The sequence below is a fragment of the Papilio machaon genome, chromosome 29, assembly GCF_912999745.1.
Source record: "Papilio machaon chromosome 29, ilPapMach1.1, whole genome shotgun sequence".
In the NCBI taxonomy this organism is placed as follows: domain Eukaryota; kingdom Metazoa; phylum Arthropoda; class Insecta; order Lepidoptera; family Papilionidae; genus Papilio; species Papilio machaon.
In genome coordinates, this window is record NC_060014.1 from 2,004,190 (window position 1) to 2,025,573 (window position 21,384).

The following is a 21,384-nucleotide window of genomic DNA, read 5'->3' on the forward strand; positions in this document are numbered from 1 at the left end:
GGGACACCCGGATGGAACGAAGTTCCTTTCGATTAATTAGTGAAGGAACCAATGTTTATTCTATGAATAAAAAACTTAAGTCTTCACAAGAAGTACATTTTATTTCTATGAATTTTCGTTATATATTGTCACGTCGTTGCCATGGTGAAGTAGCGCTCATTCGTCGTTAACATACTTACTATAGCAAAAAGTGTCGTGACAACTTTTCGTGAGATTTTTTTCCGTCTAGCCCCCTTTCACAACGCGCGATAAGGAACTTCGTTCCAAAAATCCAACCAAAAAGGTTTTAAAAGAGTTTTGTGTCTGCCTAGATTATAATGAGATCCTAGTAATGCCAAGACTCTAGGCAGGTTCTAAATTCAAGGTCTTACATCTCTCTTACAAAGACAGTAATCGTGCTACGGTTTTCTCAGTCACACAATTCTAATCTTTAAAACATATGTCATACGTAGTATGTAATTTAGTGTAATTTACATAAATGGCGTGTTGTGTAGTAGTGTGCTTGGCGAAAGTGAAATAATTAAAAGAAGAAAAACCTTATGTTCTTGTTGTATAAAAAAACTAAAAAAAAAAGAATATTAAATCGACAAGACGATTCAAACAAGCCCAAATTTGACGAGTTTGTGTCCTTTCATTGCGAAGTTCTTATGACCACCTTCCAGTTTGACACGCATAGAATTCATTGCTCTGTGCTTTGCTTCCTACTGATATCATCAGATATCATCTGTCGTGACGTCTTAAACCTTCATTCACATTATCTGTGGTATGTTCTCCTGGGTTTACAATTATTAATCTGGATTGGCGTAACTCCAATGCGTACGTCACCACGTGGTCAACGCCACTGCTGACCTTGTTGTTTGAAGGGAACAAGGGATTATGTGTTTATTTTTATGTATTGACTATGTCCCTAGATTTACATTCTTTGTTGTCAAGTTCTAAGGCTTTATACCCCCAGTTAAATGTGACCAGAAATTAATTAATACGCCCCCCATTGCATTAAGTGCTCACAAACACATTCGTAGTGACATTTCTTACCAAACAATATGTACAGATTGCATCATGTCCTTCCTCGTAAGACTATCTTTCTTACTTCTTATTTATATCATATATTGGATTGTATAGATGGATGAAAAACATGTTTGTACCACGTAACACTACAACTCCTGAACGAATTTGTTGAATTACGCCAGTCAGGGATAACACATTTGCCGGATTTTTTTTAATTCCAAGAGAATAAAGTCCCCATCGACAGCTTATATCTTTAATATCTGTAGAATTAAACAGTTATAGATATGTAAAGGTCGCTAAGGAATGATAGTTAATAGTACGATAACAAAATAGTACTACAGACTGAAAGGTTGACTAAACATCTCCCACGTTGCTAGTTAAGAATAAAGTTTGGCTCACAGCCAATGTTAAATACTGACTGATTATATGTTACGAAAAACTGAACTCGTCTGATACACCGATGCTTCCTAAACATGCAAACATAAGCTGTATGGTACTTATGTGATTCAACAAATATGTTTTTTTTTATATCAAAAGGTGGCAAACGAGCAAACGGCCACCTGAATTCGCCGAAATAGCGAGGCGACCGTTGCCCATAGACATCCGCATATGCAGATGCGTTTACCTTTAATCAACGGAGAAGGGGACGCACAGAAAGAGGATATTTCTTTTTATGGGTCCCCTCTTCCACCAAATCCACTTCCCCTTCACATCCTTTCCTAAAGGGTGGGAAGGGAAAGAGGACTAAAATTAGGCCTCCGGCACCACACTCATCAGACTGTACGTTGATTTACTTCCACTTGACGCCTGTCTTCTGTGTGATCGTGGTATTTCTCTGAGCGAGGCCAATTCGTGCACCCAACAAATATTGTTGTTGCGGGATCTACCACTGTTAAAATTTTAATGTCCGCTGTGTATGTAATATGACCATTTTATATTTAAAATATATATTCGTTTATTTGGAATACGATATAGTTTTTATAAGCTAACAAACACCTTGGCAAGCCTTACTCTATGTCTTTTGTCTACTAGACTAGATTTGTGACATTGAATCGACTAGCGGACGCCATATTGTTTTTGTTACGTCACATATTCATGTAGTGCCAAGTAAAGGAATTGAGACGATAGGAGAAATGTATTTATTACTAGCTTTTTTTAATTATAAAAAACTTAATAAATAGCCTATGTGTTCGTCCAGACTATGTTCTATATTTGTGCCAAATTTCATTAATATCTGTTGCGCCGTTTCGGATATATCTTCTAACAAACATCCATCTCGGACCCTCTGAAGTCCCAAGACCCGTTAGGGGTGAACGATGTCTGAAAATAAATTTTTCGGTTCACAAGTTGAACAATAAGGCGGTTACCTGAAATCAGCACCATTTTCAAAGTACACAAAAGTAAATAGATTCGATCTGGATGACTAGAACGTACAGAGTGACAGAAGAAAGTATGTATTGTGTAAAAGATGATTTACGTAAGAAAGGAATGAATTCAGATATGACAGCTGATTGAGAAGTACGGTAGAGTACAGTCAGCTGCATAAATGTATATACATTTCCAAAGCTTCCAAAATTTGTATACACCTTTTCACTTGCCGTTTGTATGCTTCCAGCCATGAATACATGTTATTCATGGATAAATGTTACTAATATTATAAATGCGATGGATGTTTGTTTGAAGGTATCTCTAGAACAACTGCATGGATATAGTTGAAATTTGGCATAGATGTAGAACATAGTCTGGAAGAACACACAGGCTACTTTTAAAGTTTTTTTTTTAATTCCGCGATGACGGAGTTGCGGATGACAATTAAAATTGAAGTCTTATACAAGTTTTGTAAATGTTTACATATTATGCAGCTGACTGTACATACTGCGTAGTACCAAAGTGAAAGGGCAAGATGAGTTTTATAACCCCATACTCTTCCTGGTTGTACTTTTGTAGTCTTCTGGGTACAAGAAGGGGTAGATTAAATTTCTTTTAGGAAACATTACTCATACTAATTTGAGTAGTGTGTCGACAATAAGAGTACAATTTTTGTATCTTACTTCTTACTAATATTATAAACTAGCTTTTACCCGCGACTCCGTCCGCGCGGAATAAAAAATAGAAAACGGGTAAAAATTATCCTATGTCCGTTTCCTGGTTCTAATTTTCAGTCAAATCGATTCAGTCGTTCTTGAGTTATAAAAAGTGTTACTAACACGACTTTCTTTTATATATATAGATGACCAGAACGGCTAGATGTATTTCGATGAAATTGATTGATTAATTGTTAAAGATGTATAACATAGTCTGAAACAACACATAGACCGACAGCTAGTCTGTACATATAATAAAATTGTAGTTTCTTTATGTAAAGTCGCAAAAAAAATATATCATATTCTGTCCATAAGATATATTTGAAATGCTAATAAAAAAAACAATTTTTAAAATGTTTGTGTGTCTACTTGCAAGGACGCGTTTGTTCCGGGAAATCTCTGAAACGGTTGGCGCCATTTTGACAGCATTTTAACGGGAAGGTAGTCGATGCATGTGAGCATAATATTGACTACTTTTTTTATTTTACTGCACTGATGAAGTCGTAGGTTGTCGCTGGTATGTACAGAAGTGTCTTTTAGCTGTTTATTAGACAAAATTATTTCGTTCACGTATATTCAAGGTCGTAATATCACGTATAGGAGTGTTAATTTTGTTTTCAGTCACCTTATATGGCATATTTCCGGTTGTTACGGAAATGTACTGTTGTTGACATAATCGTTTCCATTCCTGATTGCACGTACTTCAATATATTGCGGTCACTTTCATTCGCTTTGAAAAAACTGAGATGGTTGATTTTTATTCACACAATTATTAAATTGGGATGTTATATTTAAAAAAAATTGTATTTCGCGAGCATGATGTATTTACTTTGAAAACGATTCAATCTAATATATAAAATTCTCATATCACAGTTTTCGTCACCGTACTGCTCCGAAACGGCTTGACCGATTTTGATGAAATTTTGTGAGCATATTCAGTAGGTCTGAGAATCGGCCAACATCTATTTTTCATATCCCCCCATTTTTTAACTGCGCGCGGACGGAGTCGCGGGCGACAGCTAGTTTTAAATAATATCGTCTGTGTGTCCGCAAATCCGCTTTTGTTAGGGTAACAATGATACGGGTGGATTGATTTTGACGGGACATTTACCGGAAGGTAGATTGCTATTTTTTTAAATATTTTTTTTATTCTGCACTCACGAAGTCGCGGGCAACTGTTAGTTTTACAATTAATCGCATTTGAATATTATTATTCTTCGTAATTTTCATAATCTATATATATAAAAGAAAGTCGTGTTATATTTATATTATTATTTATAACTATTATTATAGCTATTTATAACTCAAGAACGGCTGAATCGATTTGACTGAAAATTGGTGGGCAGGTAGCTTAGAACCAGGAATAGGACATAGGATAATTTTTACCCCGTTTTCTCTTTTTTATTCCGCGCGGACGGAGTCGCGGCTAAAAGCTAGTAAATTATATTATGTAACTTTGTTTGCAGTCAGAGGATTAAATTCGCTTCCCGTTTACGAATGTCCTTCAGCAAACTGTCACAATAAGAGTTATAATTTGTCACCTATGTTGCTAAGACAAGTTTTCTGTTCATGAACAATATTGACAATCAACAGTTTATAATCTATGTCCTTTTACTCTTTGCTCGTAATGGCGGACTGTAGCGTGTGAGTGCTGTGCTGATTCTGTTACGAATAATGGTGCCAATTAAAACAGTTGCTTAACATATTATGTTGCTCTTATTTACATGCTGCTAATTTCTGCTCTAGTATATCCTACACTAGCTTTTACCCGCGACTCCGTCCGCGCGGAATAAAAAAAATGCACACAAAATAAAAAAGTTCCTATGTCCGTCTCCTAGTTCTAAGCTACCTCCCCATCAATTTTCAGCTAAATCAGTTCGACCGATCTTGAGTTATAAATAGTGTAACTAACACGACTTTCTTTTATATTAGGTCCTTACATATGAAATTGGCGTTTTGTATGGGAGGAACAAAAAGTCGAATATTTTTTAATATAATATATTTAATTAATCAAAGTATGAACCATTATTTTCTATGCACTTTTGCCATCTCATAGGTAGTTCATTGATCCCTTTACTAAAAAAACCAGTCGGACGGGAATCAATAAAATCTTTGAAGGCGATTTGGACTGCCCCATCGGAGTTGAATTTTTTCCCTTGCAAGAAGTTATCCAAATTTCGAAAAAAATGGTAATCTATTGGAGCAAGGTCCGGGGAGTACGGAGGATGTCTTAGACTTTCCAATTGAAGCTCTTCTAATTTAGTAGTCGTCTGTTGCGCAGTGTGTGGTCTAGCGTTGTCGAGAAGCAGCAGTGGCGTGGAGCGATTGACCAGCCTAGGTTGTTTAGCCGCTAGCTTTTCCATCATGGTTTGCAATTGCTGACAATAGACATCAGCCGTAATAGTCTGGCCAGATTTGAGAAAACTGTAATGAACAATACCGGCACTAGTCCACCAAACACTTACAAGTAACTTTTTTGGGGTTAATTTTCGCTTGGGGCAGGATTTGGCTGGCTGGCCAGGATCCAACCATTGCGCTGAGCGCTTCCGATTATCGTAAAGAACCCATTTTTCATCACAGGTAATGATTCGGTTTAAAATACCTTCATTATTGTGCCGGTTTAGTAATGTAACGCAACAGTCGACGCGCGTTTGCCGGTTTGCTTCAGTCAATTCGTGAGGTACCCATCTTTCAAGCTTTTTAATCTTCCCAATTTGCTTCAAGTGAATTAAAACAGTTTTATCACTAACATCGCAGCCTGCAGCTAACTCGGACGTGGTTTGCGATGGATCCGCTTCCACAATAGCCTTCAACTCTTCATTATCAACTTGAGTCTCAGGCCGTCCACGGGGCTTGTTCTGCAGATCGAAATTTCCAGAACGAAAACGTTTGAACCAAAAACGAACTGTGTTTTCTTTTGCAACACGACCGCCATACACATCATTCACCCTTCGAGTCGTTTCCGCAGCACTAGTGCCACGGCGGAACTCGTACTCGTAAATAATGCGCTATTTTAAGTTTTCCATTTTGTAAAATGAGTGACGAAAACAGAAAAAAACAGAAGAAAAAAAACAAATGAATGGCGGTCATCGAACCACAAATACATGAGTCTATAGCTGTACAAATTTGAATTTGGAATTCCTTACCAAAGAGGAGAAATTTGTGATTAAAGTGGCCAGTACGAAAAACGCCAATTTCATATGTAAGGACCTAATATATATAGATTATCAATGAGTTCCAAAATTTCATCGAAATGGATATGAATTAAAATTCCGCGACTGTACCTATGACTATTAAAAAAATAAAACAGTTGGCAACATGCAATGTAGTTCAATGTGGCTATCGATTGAGTACGATTAGAGATTATTTACGGCCTTGGAGACGGTGATAAAGTGTGTTGGTCACACTTGTCTATGCTCAGGTATATGACTAGCTGTTGCCCACGACTTTGTCAGTGCGGATTAAAAAAAGTATCTATGTTACTCACGAACACATACGCTACTGTCAAGAAATATGTTTTTTTTACATTATATATCTTCGGTGGCACCGACTTGTAATCCGAGGTTCGATCCCCGTCATGTAACAATAAGTTCATATACTGTGAAGGAAAACATGGTGCATATATCTAGTAAGAAGTGTAATTTGATTTGTATTTTCGCACTTAGGGCAGCGGGAGGCGTGTTGACTGAGGCCTACTCTTACTTAGGGCAGCGGGGGCCGTGTTCATTGAGACCTAGTTTTACTTAGGTCAGTGGGAGCGTGTTGAATGTGGTCTTACTTTGGGCAGTGGGAGCGTGTTGACTGAGGTCTTACTTTGGGCAGTGGGAGCGTGTTACTTAAAGCCTAGTATTACTTAGGGTAGGCTCTAGCCCGCACAGCACGTGTGTGAATAATTCAAGAATGATAAAAGTTGTGAAAAAGTTTTATCTTTCAATATATTTTATTAAATTAGTGTTATTTTTGTTCGTAAGTCAAGGTTGCCATTTATTTCCTGGCAGAAATCTAATCATTTCGTAAACGGATATCGCAAATAAGATTATATTTTGCGTAATTTTCACATGTCCATAATTAATTGTACAATTCGATGGCCTTCATTGATGGCCTATATTGCTGTCTCTGTTTTTTTCTAATACAATGACAAGGATGCCGATATGTATTCATACAAGTGTCACTGCAGTGGAAAGCCAACTGTTACAATCTTTTGTTTGTAGCCTTGATTGCTTATCGACTTCTGAACCTTCTGTATCTTGTGTGGATTTAAATGGGTGATTAGAAAAATGTATTAAAACTGAATTAAATAATGTAGGGTGACGAAGACTTCGATATTTGTAACTAGCTTTTACCCGCGACTCCGTCCGCGCGGAATAAAAAATAGAAAACGGGGTAAAAATTATTCTATGTCCGTTTCCTGGTTCTAAGCTACCTGCCCACCAATTTTCAGTCAAATCGATTCAGCCGTTCTTGAGTTATAAATAGTGTAACTAACACGACTTTCTTTTATATATACAGATAGATTACTTGTGTTACTTCAATTTTGGTGTTTTTGTTTGAACTGTTTCAAATTGCAGACGTTTTCGAGTGCTGATCAGCGCGGACGCCTCCTAAAAGTTGATATATTTTGGCTGTAAACACATTACGATCAGTGTGACTCTAAACCAGCCTTAAGCTTAATTTAGACATAAGCTGAAATGGTACGAGCAATGCACGGTAGTCACTCAAAAGCGAGACAAACTTATGGGCATACATACGTGAGAGCGAGACCAACATTGTTCTTACAATTCCGGATTGTCATAATGAACCTATACAAAGGCAAATGCTTCTAAGTATTGTTTTACCATAGACATCTATATATATTTTACACGAAAGACATTTCATTAAAGGAATACTGGTAAAACTTAACAACTTAAACAGTATCACTTTGTTTTATCTTACAGTTTAAACAAAATAAGTCTATTATCCGCTATGTATGTAATGTAATTAGACTTTCATCTGTTTATTTTTTGGTGTTACGTCGAAATAAGGTAAAAATATAAAGAAGACAGTCCTAAAATGAACAATACCATGGTCACCCTACAACGGGTTGTCTTGCGTTGCGATATCTCCATCGATAAAGGTGTTAGCACATGTCTCTTTCCAACCAATAAGTAGGTAGAAGAGAGACAGGTGATGCATACATTTAGGGTGATTGTCCCTTGTTGATAATGCTGGTGACCATTATAAGTTATTGTAGAATTATTGTAATGATGTAATCTTACTACTTACTTACGTTTTTAAATGCGAAAATTTAGATGAATGGATGGATGTTTGTTATTACTTGTCTCTAAAATGGCTCAGATATAGAACAAATGGAGGAACGTATAACGTTGTTTTTTTTCTTTTTTTTTTTTTTTTTTTCAGCGCGTCCGAAGTCACGGACAAAACCTTCCAGACTGTAAGCTACCTCTGTCTCAGTATTTTTGAAGTTAATTGGTTATAAACTATATATCCATCCATCCAAACATTCACGTTTTTAAGATATGGGTAGAACTTTAAGTGCAGACCAGAGTACAAGGTGAAGTGACTAATACTCAAAAAAAAGCTAGTTAGCATTCTGAACCGTAAGCTATAATATTATAGTATAAGAGACAATTAAATGTTATTGTGTACTTCTTAAGACACTGCTTACCTTTTTGTGTTTCAAATTTATATTTTTAGTGTTCATATCCAGATGATTCTAGACCGCATCGCGTGCACGTCAGAGTCAACGACCAGTTACGATATTGGCGGCAAAAAAAATTCGGCCGCCATTTTGAAGTTACATCGCTCTGATCACGGTTGTACAGTGTACATTTTGGGCTTTGAAAAACGCGGTTTTCGGCATTGTTTATATTTTTTTTGCTTTGTTTCATATTTGTTTATGGACAACTAGATTTGATTCCTATTCATAATTCGATCCTTAAGTGTGCTGTAAGTCAGTATTTTTTAATTAATCTATTAATTAGAACAAGCAAACTTTAATAACTGAACTTTAACATCTGGGCTTGTTTAATAATGTTTTTGAACCAGCTACAGCTTATAAATACGCTTATAAAACGCTTATTTCATAGCCACATTTTAGTCCGATAAAAACTGAACTTATCTTCGTGAAACTTTTTGTGCATTCGACGCGCGATCGCTTTAAAAGTTTCTGTTGCTAAATACATGTTCTTCTCATCTTTTTGTAAACAGAATGAGTTTTTAGGGTGATGTGGGGCGTTATTGGTAGAATTGTTACTGTTGTTGAATGACATTTTAAAAACTTTATAACGCCTTTTTTGGCGTTAAAAAGTAGCCTATGTCTTTTCTCAGGCTCTAGACTATCTTTATACCAAGTTTCATTTAAATCGGTTCAGTAGTTTTGTCGTGAAAGCAAGACAGACGGAAAGAGTTATTTTCGCATTTATAATTTTCTTATCGTTGTTGTTGAAAACTTTATTGGTTATGTTTATAAAATAAATTATTACTTGTATTATTTTACAATGGTTATGTAGTTGACTGTACTTAGATATCTATATCAATGAAGTCATCAGTGTAACTTGGTATTGTTAGTCATACTTATAAAGTAGGGTGACAAGGAATGTACAAAAAAATAAAATTCGCTTTGCAGTTAAGATCGAATATCGTACTGTTAATTATCACCTTAAGACAGGGATGATCAACCTTAACATATTAACGTGTCATTTATGTAAATGAATGTTTAATCGGGTTATAGACGTGATATCAAATAATTTTGACTTTCCTGTCACGAAGGTCAGGTCATGATCTGGTCAAGGTTGCGGGAGTATCCTGCAGGTAACAGGACCGATCATCGTGATGATTTTTAAGAGATGCTTATGCCAAGCAAGTGGGCTTCACGTGGCTGAAAAGAACGAGAAAGATCACTAGCGTTAGCTCCCAATTCACACTTACTTTTTCAACGTGCAAAATAAATTTTGTGAACAGTTATGTATCCAAAATATTGAGTTGTGTGCCATCCCTGCTATAAGAGTTATATTTAAGCACGAATTTGTTGCTGTAACAAGTTTTTCGACTTGCGTACAACATTTCGATAAACATTTAATTGTAATGGGTAGGAAATAAACGTCCTCGACTGTATAGTCAATTTTAATTGTGTTAAAAATGAAAAGTATTTCAGACGTAGTTTAACATCTTTTAACCCATTGAGTGCCAGATACGAGATATCTCGTAGTAAGCGTGTGTATCAAAAGTGCCAGCTACGAGATATCTCGTAGTGCGTGCTGCAATTTTAGATTAATTACAAATGGCTATTTCACCTAAAATATTTTAAAAAGGTGAATGAAAAATTTATACAGAGTAACAAAACTTGTTAATTTTCAACTTTTGTTATAAATAAGAACTTATACGATTAGATTTTGACATAAAATTTTATACATATATAATATATGAATTAAAAATTTATATAGTGTAAAAAACATTAATTGTCAGTTTTTAGTATAAAAATTATAACTTAGATGATTAGATTATAATAACTATATTCATATACATGAATTTATTACAAAAAAAAATGATTGTTGCTGAATATGGTAAACTCTAAAACAAGGATCAACGCAAAGTGCTGGCTTCTCGATGCACTGTGGACAAAATAATGAAATGCATTACAGACCCTGCTTTCTCTTGCATTGCTGTCGTCACCAAGTAAATGTATTATAACTGATTATAAAATTAAACTAAACTAACTAAATTGAATTATCTTCATCCTTTTATTCCTTCGATTAATTTGGTTGTGAAACATGTGTGCATTGTGCAGGAACATTTCCAAGTAATGTAGTTTTTTTATAAGAGAAGGGGGCAAACTAGCAGCGGGAACACCAAGGTGTTCATCGACGCCCATGGACATCTGCAATACCAGAGGAACTGCAGATGCGTTGCCGGCCTTTGAGATGGTGAAGTCGCTTCTTGAAGGACCCTAAGTCGTAGTGGTTTAGAAATACCGCCGAGGACAGACCATTCCACAACGCGGCGGTACGCGCAAACCGCACGGTTGTGGATTGCCAGCCATAGAGATGGTGTGGATGGAACTCAGCGGTCTGTCGTGTCGTCCGATGACAGAACTCGGCGGCAGAAATTGTTCCAAACAATTCTTCCGAGCACTCCCCGTGGTAGATGCGGTAGAAAATGCAGAGGGAACTAACGTCTCTCCGCGACGCCAGAGTGTCGAGCCGATCAGTCTCTGTCGTTGACTCGATTCGAATCGCTCTCCATTGTATGCGGTCAAATGGAAGAAGCTCGCATCTCTGGGCTGGTACTCCAGCCCAGAGATGCGAGCAGTATTCCATGTGGGGCCGAACTTGCGCCTTATACAGCTGAAGGCGATGGCCCGGTAGGAAATACTGGTTCGCTCTGCCGAGCACACCCAGTTTGTAGTTTATCTTTCTATTAGTTGACCATACTGGATCCTGATCTGAGCAACGGTCGAGTCAAGGAGTGATTCAGTTTCTTTTTGACTTAATTTTCTGGATTTCCCTTTCGGTCGAATCTTAGTGAGCCGCATACATATTTTTTTTATATATGAAACAGTCACCTGAATTCGCCGAAATAGCGACGCGACCATTGCCCATGAACATCCGCAAATGCAGGTGCGTTGCCTACCTTTTATCAATGGAGAATGGGACGCACAGGTAAGGGACATTTCCCCTTCCTATGCGTCCCCTCTACCGCCCAATCCACTTCCCCTTCTCATACTTTCCTAATAAGAACAGAATGTCAAGGGTAGGAGGACTAAAATTAGGCCTTCAGCGTCACACTCATCAGACGAAACGCGGAATTACTTCCACTTCACGCCTGCCTTCTGTCTGCAATATTGTAACGGCATTTACTGCAATTTTTATTGAAAAAAGAGCACTACGAGATATCTCGTAAGTGGCAACCAGCACAGGAATTTTATTCAGTGACGCCAGCTACGAGTTATCTCGTAGTGTTTTTTTTTCAATAAAAATTACTGTAAATGCTATTACAATATTGTATTAGTAACTTATAGATATATATATTTTGTAAAATTTCATGTATTCTTCAAAATAGAACCTTGGCACCCAGGGCAAGACGCTCTAAATATGTCTGGCAGTGAATGGGTTAATGAAATAATTTTAAATATTCTGAATACATATCGTAAATGACAAGTAAACGAACGTTCAAATTGTAGGATATATTTAAAAATGGTAAAGTTAGCTTTTACATTGTTATTCAATTTGTTTCAAACAGATTGAAAGAGGTGATATGTTTTTTATACAAGTTTTTGAACAGTGGAAACGCATAGTGTGTGAAGGTATTGAATGTGACAGTGAAGGCGGGAGTACCGCTTGAGCAATTACGACATGACATTTTGTGTGGTCCAATTTATAAGATTACGCGTTAATTTTTTTTAAAGATAATTAAAGAGATTACAATTGTCAGTGGAGTTATGCTATTAGATTGACTCTCCCCAATACAAGTTGTTTAATGGTCATTACGATCTGCACTGACTGGTTATATATCTATGACACTCTTAGTTTGGCAGTAAGATTCTGTATTTATGTTTTTAATAGCTGTCAACCACGACTCCGTCCGCGCGGAATTAAAAAATAAACTCAATACCTAGCCTATGTGTTTTTCAAGGGGATCTTTTACATCTTTGTCAAATTTCATCAAGGTCCGTTGAGTCGTTCCGGAGTGTTTAAACAAATAACCATCCATCTAAACATTCGCATTTATAATATTAGTAAGATGATATCTTTAGGAAGAAATTTCAAAATTTAACTCAAACTGGTTTTGGTATGTAGCTTTGAATCTTAGAATAAATGACCAATTATTGAAATTTAACTGATTTAAATATATTTTTAGATTATATTCTTTAAAAAAAACTTCAAAGGTCAAATTAATCTTACTTCTTACTAATATTATAAATGCGAATGTTTTGAATTTAGATGGATAGATGTTTGTTTGAAGATATCTCTGGAACGGCTCAACAGATCTTGATGTAATTTGGCATAGATGTAGAACATAGCCTGGAAGAACACATAGGCTACTTATTAAGGTTTTTTAATTCCGCGCGAACGGAGTCGCGGGCGACAGCTAGTAATTTATAATTGAAACTTTAAGAGGATTTTAGTTACGAAAAAGCCCTCTTTTAGTCTAAACTTAAATCTACTTGGGCCTGTGTTGAAGCCTTATTTTAATCCACTTTCCCTTACCTTTTATTATAAGGAAATTATGGGAAGTGGATTTGGTGAATTCTTCTCTTCCTCTGTTGATTAAAGGTAGGCAAAGCATCTGCGATTATTACGCCGAAGCCATTTGGCCTCTTGCACTTTGCCGTCCTATAATTAAAAAAAAAAACTTGAGAGGTGTCAAGGGACACCCGGATGGAACGAAGTTCCTTTCGATTAATTAGTGAAGGAACCAATGTTTATTCTATGAATAAAAAACTTAAGTCTTCACAAGAAGTACATTTTATTTCTATGAATTATATTGTCACGTCGTTGCCATGGTGAAGTAGCGCTCATTCGTCGTTAACATACTTACTATAGTAAAAAGTGTCGTGACAACTTTTCGTAAGAATTTATTCCATCTAGCCCCCTTTCACAACGCGCGATAAGGAACTTCGTTCCAAAAAAAATACAGAAATTACCCACCTTTGAATACATTAATGAAACACTAATGTAAAATTCTATATAACGCTTGCTATAATTTTGAATGATCAATCTTGTTAAAGTTACATAACTAATGTCGTTTTTTAAACACGTTATCACATTGATATGTCAGCCTTCGTAGAGATTTATCTTATTGTTTGTACTTCCTACTTGGCTGACTTATTTTAGACATACTATACTGTAATCTTACTAATAATATAAATGCGAATGTTTAGATGGATGTTTGTTAGAAGATATCTCCAGAACGGCTTAATGGATCTTGGCATGGATGTAGATCATAGCCTGGAAGAACACATAGGCTACTTATTATGTTTTTTTATTAATTACCGCGCGAACGGATTCGCGGGCGGCAGCTAGTAGTATAGACTATTATGAATACTTATTATAGTGGCGTTTTAATAGGTCACTTTGAGAGTTCATTAAAAACGTAACTTTGTTACGGCGGACATAATTTTTTTTGAATTTAGAACAGCATAATTGCTTAGCTTTTTTCAAATTTCGAATACATGTTTATTGTAATCATGTCAATCGAACGTCGTTACAATGTTGCGTCAGTGAACTCTTTTTATTTTTAAACACTTGGGTGTTACAAAAAAAGTCGAATGAAAAACATGGATATTTCATAACAACTGTATTCTATTCATATATTTGAATTCTGAATCGATTAATTCACTTTAATCGATTTTTTAATACTTTTTTAAACGTTGAAAAAAGGTTGATTCCTGTTGATATGTGCAGTGCAAACTTTGTCAATGGGTTAAAGGGATATGATGAGTTAACTGTGCAATTTAAGTTTCAACTGTACTTCAGTTGAAACTGTAGTTGTGTGATGTGCTTGACTCTTTTGACTTGTACCACGCCCTTATTTTCCACATGTCAAACCTGTTGTACGAGACAGGCTGATTCGGTTGTTATTTAAAAATTGTCTGAACGGAAGGTATACATGATATGTTCGTAATTAATAGAGTCTTTTATTTTAATTGACTATGGTTCAATGGTTTTTGAATGTAATAAAAACCGCTGTACACGGACTGTTTCAAACTGTGTAATAAATAATTAAGTTTGACGTACATACGTACATCAACAACAGCAATATAACTCACACCCGTAAAACAGAGGGGTAGACAGTGACCCTGGACTTACATTTGGGCTCCTAACACATCTCTCTCGCTTCTACATTCATATATCTACGCATTCATGCACGTCGGTTTCTGGTGGTCTTTATACCACCCTTCTTGAGTGTTTCAGCAATTCTCCAAGGTAAAACCTGGGACGGCCCCTACCGACACAGCCGCTCACTTTCGCGCTATGTTCCTTTGTTGAGAACTGTAAATTAAATAATTTTAGTAATCTTTTTTTTAGATTTAGAACCTTTATATCTTAACCTTATTACTCTATTAATATATAAATATAGCTAATTGTTAAACGATTTGAAGAAATAATGGATTTAAATATTCAAATTAAAGTTTTGTTTCCTATCGTACAATAGCAATAATTTCCATACAATGTTGCCCTTTTCATTCTATCGGTGTTAATAGACGCTGTATCAATGTTGTTTGGTTTTGCCGCAGGTCCGCGGAGGCAGCACTGGAGTGCCGCCACCGGCGCCTCCCTCACTTCTGGAAGAGAAGAGAACGCCGCTACAGCCGCAGCAGCAGGGCAGGGCCCAGCCACCACTTACAGGTATTTATTATATTAAATGTGGTTGAGATGAGTACGCATGTCACGCTCGTAAGGCGCAATACGACCACACAGAAGACAGACACCAATGCTTGAAAATAAGATCTCTCTCTGTATTTCTTTTTTACTGTTAATTAAAGGCAGACAACGTATCTCCTACCTACAATTGCAGATGTATTTAAGCAGACACTTTGCTCTATTTTATCCTTGACTCTCTGTCTTTTTGCCACATTGTACTATAAAAAAACGAAGACAATATATGAATGGTCGGGAAGCTATAGTACATATTTAGCTAAAACATAATTCATTCAGCAGTGTAAGAACCACACAACGACTGTTACACTGTGACTTGTGATTGTTAAATAAATCCGTTGAAGAAATTTCGCGTGTAATCTGAGGAGTGTCCTTGCCGGAGACTAAATTTGCGTCCTCTACCCTTCCCACATTTCTCTGTTTTTCAGTCGCTTTCTCACTTGTCAATCTGCCTCCCACCTTATAATAGTAAAACAATCTAGCTCTTGAATTAGATTTTATATATAACTAAATGTAAATTTTTTTTATATTTTAAACAGAACCGGTCGTGGCGCCGCCAGCTCCTAAACCGACTGTCGTGAAGGCTACGAAGGCTGTCAAGATTAATCAAAAGGTACGTTGAATATGTATTCTCACTGAGCTTTTGCGTATACAAAAACATATATGCATCCTTTTTGTTACTGTGGAAAAAATAAAGATAGAAACTTAAGATAACTGAAGTTAAAAATGCATCGTGCAGGGATAGCGAACCAATGCGATACTATATTTTGAGTTACTGATCGCTGTGAAAAAAGTGTGAAGTAGGTAAAACAAGTGTAAGTGATCCTTGCTCTATGGAAAAATAAAAATCATAGAGTCAATATTATTTGATGGCACGTGTATGACCTCATTTTTCTTTAGAAAAAATTGCACGTTGATATCTAAAGGTTCGCCACCCCTGGCTTAATTTAACTATAGAACCCAAGTGGACATTTATTTTGATACATATTGTTATCCCTTTCATTCTTTTTAACAATGTAGAGACAACAATATTAGTGTCACTGCAGTGTTGTTGTACTTTAATTATTATTATACTTTTTTTAATTATTTTTTTTTATTTCGTCCACATCGAAATTTGAATTCGATTATTCGCTCCGAATCGATTAATATCGCCTCTGTAGAGTTTTTTTAAATGAAATCAAATGATTTTTTATTTGTTTTAAATTCACCGTGCAGTGCCGTTATTGTTGAGTTAACAATGGTCATGTTGAAGTCGTTATTGCATAGATAATCTATAGAAGTACTAGCTGTCGCCCGCGACTCCGTCCGCGCACAGTTAAAAAAAAATGAAAAATAGATGTTGGCCGATTCTCAGACCTACTGAATATGCTCACAAAATTTCATGAGAATCGGTCAAGCCGTTTCGGAGGAGTACGGGAACGAAAACTGTGACACGAGAATTTTATATATTAGATAGAAGTTCCAAATATCAATTTATTTTGTAAGGATGTACACAAGGAAATGTAAATTTTCAAAACTAGACGATTTTATTTGCTAAGTGACTTACGAATCTATCTGTCATCGTCAAAGACAGTTGCTCGTAACCTATTTGACAAGATGGTCGTCAGATAAGTCTCTGGAATTTTCAAGATGGCGGAGCTAATACGGTTGACATGTAGTACGCTATGGCTGTACTGACTGAATAGACGACTTGCTTATATCATACGTTGCTTGTGTACGAAAAGCCTAACTGTAATTATTTTTGTAATAATCAGCCGTGGGTTTGTGAGACCAAAATCTCCGTTTAAAACATATTTGTTATCTCTGGTTTGTCAAAGATACAGAGATTTTGCTATCAGAAATAAGGCAGACAGAGTAAGGCTGGCATAGCTTATTCGCAATAACACTTGTAACAGACAATTTTATATCAAAGAACCTCTTTTCAATTTACAATAGACCAAGAAAAACATTAATTTAAATAAGTAAGAGACGTAACCTTACTCAAAGTTATATTTTTTAACTTGTTGATGTATTAGGGGCACCCTGAGTGGCCACTTCAAGTCTCTGAGTGCGGGAACCGTATCAAATGATATTGCAACAATAATTAATTTACCTCTAACACGATAGCAAGTCTCGCATAACTCGTATTTATTTGCATTTGTGCGCCGGCGCGGAGGGGATTAGTGATGTCACATAGTTCTCTTATCGATATCGATAGTTTCTATTTGGGATTAGATTTGCTTTTGATATGTTTTTGATTTAAATGAACGAATACGTACTTTTTCGGCAAACTTTGAGGAATTGTGTTTCATTTTGTAGCAAGAAAAGTAAAATTTCACGAAAACATGTAAATTGTTACGTTAAAATGCATCTCAACAATAAGAAAAGCATATATTTCGTTTATACAAAAGTCTTACCATTTACAAATAATAGTTATAAAAATAAATAATTTAGCCAGTTATTAGTTTTTCAGATATCTTGGCGACTCTTAACTTCGGGCGAGGCGCTGCGTAGAACGCAATATTAGATGAGGGCGGGGGAAGGGCACAGCGCCGCGCGCCGATGACCTTGGGCCGCTAAGATATTTGAAAATAACTATATTATCGACTAGATTTGTTTTGTTATCCCAACACTAGTCTAGTACCGCGCCACCCGGCGTTGTGGACAGACGCGTCCGTGCGTTTTGTTTTTCTAAATACAAAATATTAATTCCATCAAGTGACCTTTAGCTATACCAGTTACAGTGCATTTAGTAATTTTATATGGACATTGTGATTTTGTGTTTGTGCTGCAAATAATTGGAATGCAATAATTTTCATGGTTTGATTTTGTTATGTCGTGTTTTTTTTTAATGCAACAGAGGTTTATTGCTATTTTTTATGGCGTAGTTTGGTTACGTGGTTTTATAAAGTTTGATTATACGAAATCTATGGTTTTACGTTTAAATGTACTTGATAATTATGTTGGCAGATATTGCATTTATCGTAAGTTGATGTTAGGGTATTTGTTACTATTTGACTTTTAAAATGGGATCTGAACTAGCTTTTAACATATTGATACTGGCCGTATTACTATATTTTGAAGGTCATACTTACGTCGACTTGTTTTAGTGTGCAATCGTGATTTTCTAAGACCAAAATCTCTGTATAAAAAGTAAAAAAATAATGTCATAAAAACCCTCGAAAGTAAGATAGTTCTCTTCTTTATTGTAACATGTCTTTAGTATAATATAAAAGAAAGTCGTGTTAGTTACACTATTTATAACTCAAGAACGGCTGAATCGATTCGACTGAAAATTGGTGGGCAAGGTAGCTTAGAACCAGGAAAAGGACATAGGATAATTTTTACCCCGTTTTCTATCTTTTGTTCCGCGCGGACGGAGTCGCGGGTAAAAGCTAGTTTAGTATAATTATTATTATTTTGGATATATACATTTTGGTTATAGTTAAGCCTACGTAAGCGATTAAAGCAAAAAAGTCCCTAATTTTCGTAGTCTTCTAGTTATTTTAAAAAATTATCAAAAAAAATTAGGACCCATCTGCAGGCACTACCTCCAGATTAAAATATTTGTTACCAAAATCGGAGCACAAGGGGCGGAGGTTCGTGGTTACACACATAAAAAAATACAGTCGAATTTTAACCTCTTTCTTTTTGAAGTCGGATAAAAATGTATCCTCATCCCTGTTTATCTTAGACAAAACAGATATAACAATATGGTTTAAATGTAGATTTTAGATCCACGGTTAGTAAGATAATTTCATCTGTTAATTAACGTTGACTAAACCATTAGTTTATTAGTTATTTAACTACTTATTTTTGTAACTAAATTAAAATTTTGTATTTTTTTTTTATTAAAAGTTTGTACTTGTAAAAAAAAAATGTGAGGATATTTTTGCATCAATTTTATAAGTCTATGGTTGTCTCTGAAATTATGTGAATCTTAATGTTTTACTATAATATTCATGACAATTTAAAATATGAAAAAAAAAATTCCACGAAACTTTTTTTACATCATTCATGTTTAATACTAATGTTGTGAAGAGTAAAGATTTGTTTTTTTGTTTATATTAAATAGGCTCAAAAACTAGTGAACCGATTTGAAAAATTCTTTCACTGTTGAGAAGCTACAATATCCCTGGGTGACATAGTCTATATTTATTACTAGATTTGTTTTTAATTCCGCATAGATTAAGTCTGCGGCAACTTTTAGTATGTAGATATGGTAGAGTTTGCAAATCGTGATTACGTATTACAAGGCCAGAATATTATTTCGATCAGTAGGCTATTTAAAAATGAACTAGCTGTGGCCCGCGACTCGGTACGTGGGGAATTATAATAAAACGTAATTAGTAGCCTATGTGTTCTTCCAGACTATGATCTACATCTCTGTCAAATTTCATCAAGATCTGTTGAACTGTTCCGGAGATATCTTCAAACAAACTTCCATCACTTATCCAGACATTCGCATTTATTATATTAGTAAGATATCTAACGATAAGAGTTATATCAAGACATGTAACTCGTCGTGAACAAGCTACATGTCTTAAATATGCAATTCTCTTCGTCGGATGTGTTATATTGCGCAGTAGTTTTCGTAATGTCCCAGAAAAATATTCTCTCCAATGTTAGATAACTATAAAAATATGTACGCAATCAAATAAATATATGTATTTAAATATAGACGAATAAAAATTGGTGGCGTTAAACTGAAATAGTTTCGATCAAAAAATAAATATGATGGCAACATTGTTGTTTTGTAGGAATTGGGATATTTTTCTATAGGGAAGGGGAAGAGAATATATCCTCTTTTTTTGCGTCCCCTCCTCCGTCGATTAAAGGTAGGTAACGCATCTGCAATTGCGGATGTGTATAGGTAGCGGTCGCTTTGCTATTTAAGCGAACTCAAGTGACCGCTTGCTCGTTTACAACCCTTCGACATAACAAAAATTACAGTTATTTGGCAGTTATATTGCCCAATAAATTTAAAAAAAAACATTAAATACATTCCTTTTTTGTTTTGGTTTCTCAATTTTTGGTGTAATGTTTTATGTTTTTATATAATTTTGAAGAAATTTTAATTAGAAAATTTTCGATTGCAAGTTCTATGAGAAAAACCATAGAAAATGGTTTCTTTTATTTGTTACCAGAAACGAAAATACGTTTTTTACTTGAAGATTCTCATTATGTTTATACTAATACTATTCGTCGCCTGCGACTGTATCCGCGCTCAGTAAAAAAAAAAACTTAGTAGCCCTAGAGTTCGTCTAGGCGATGTTCTACATCTGTGCCAAATTTCAAGATCCCTAGAGATTTCTTCAAACAAACATCCATCCATCTAAACATTCGTATTTATAATATTAGTAAGACAAGCCGTTGCTCGCGACTTCGTCAGCGTGGAATTAAAAATAAATAAATTGCCTTTGTTACTGCCGCATACAATAGCTAACTTTCATTAAAAGATTTGTCAAAATCGGTCCAGCCGTTTCGGACACCCGGAACAAATGCGGACAACCGGACAGACATGTATTTTTAAATACATTATTTTTTTTTTAATTGTATAGATGAAGTTAGATTCTATATTTAAATTCAACTCACAAATTGGGTTGGAATAAAAGAAACGATTCTTTTGGTATGCAAAAAGTATTTTTTGGTATGCAGCCAGATCTATTTGTGTACGACGTACTCGTCACTATGTGAACAAAGTATGTATTACATATATAAATGTAGGATATAACTTACAGTTGGTTTCTGAGACCAAAACGACTAGTGATACTTTTTTAACATGCCTTTGGTATGGGGGGCGTTAACAGAGTTACGTGAGACTGTGGTGCCCTGGGTGGTCGCCCAATCGCGCCCTACCCTAACGTCGGCACTGTAAGTTAATTCCATTGCGACCTTCAAAATGTCTACCTCTTATTTGTGTTGAAAATAATTAA

General features: G+C 35.6%; 1 protein-coding gene across 1 annotated transcript in view; it reads left to right on the forward strand.

Annotated features, from left to right (window-relative positions):
- LOC106721321 (la-related protein 1B) overlaps positions 1–21,384 on the forward strand; it is a 67,696-nt gene that overhangs the window by 6,560 nt on the left and 39,752 nt on the right. Inside the window, exons 2-3 of the mRNA XM_045685169.1 lie at positions 15,328–15,439; positions 16,009–16,082. Coding sequence (XP_045541125.1) covers positions 15,328–15,439; positions 16,009–16,082 — 186 coding nt within the window. The remainder of the gene's footprint in view (positions 1–15,327; positions 15,440–16,008; positions 16,083–21,384) is intronic.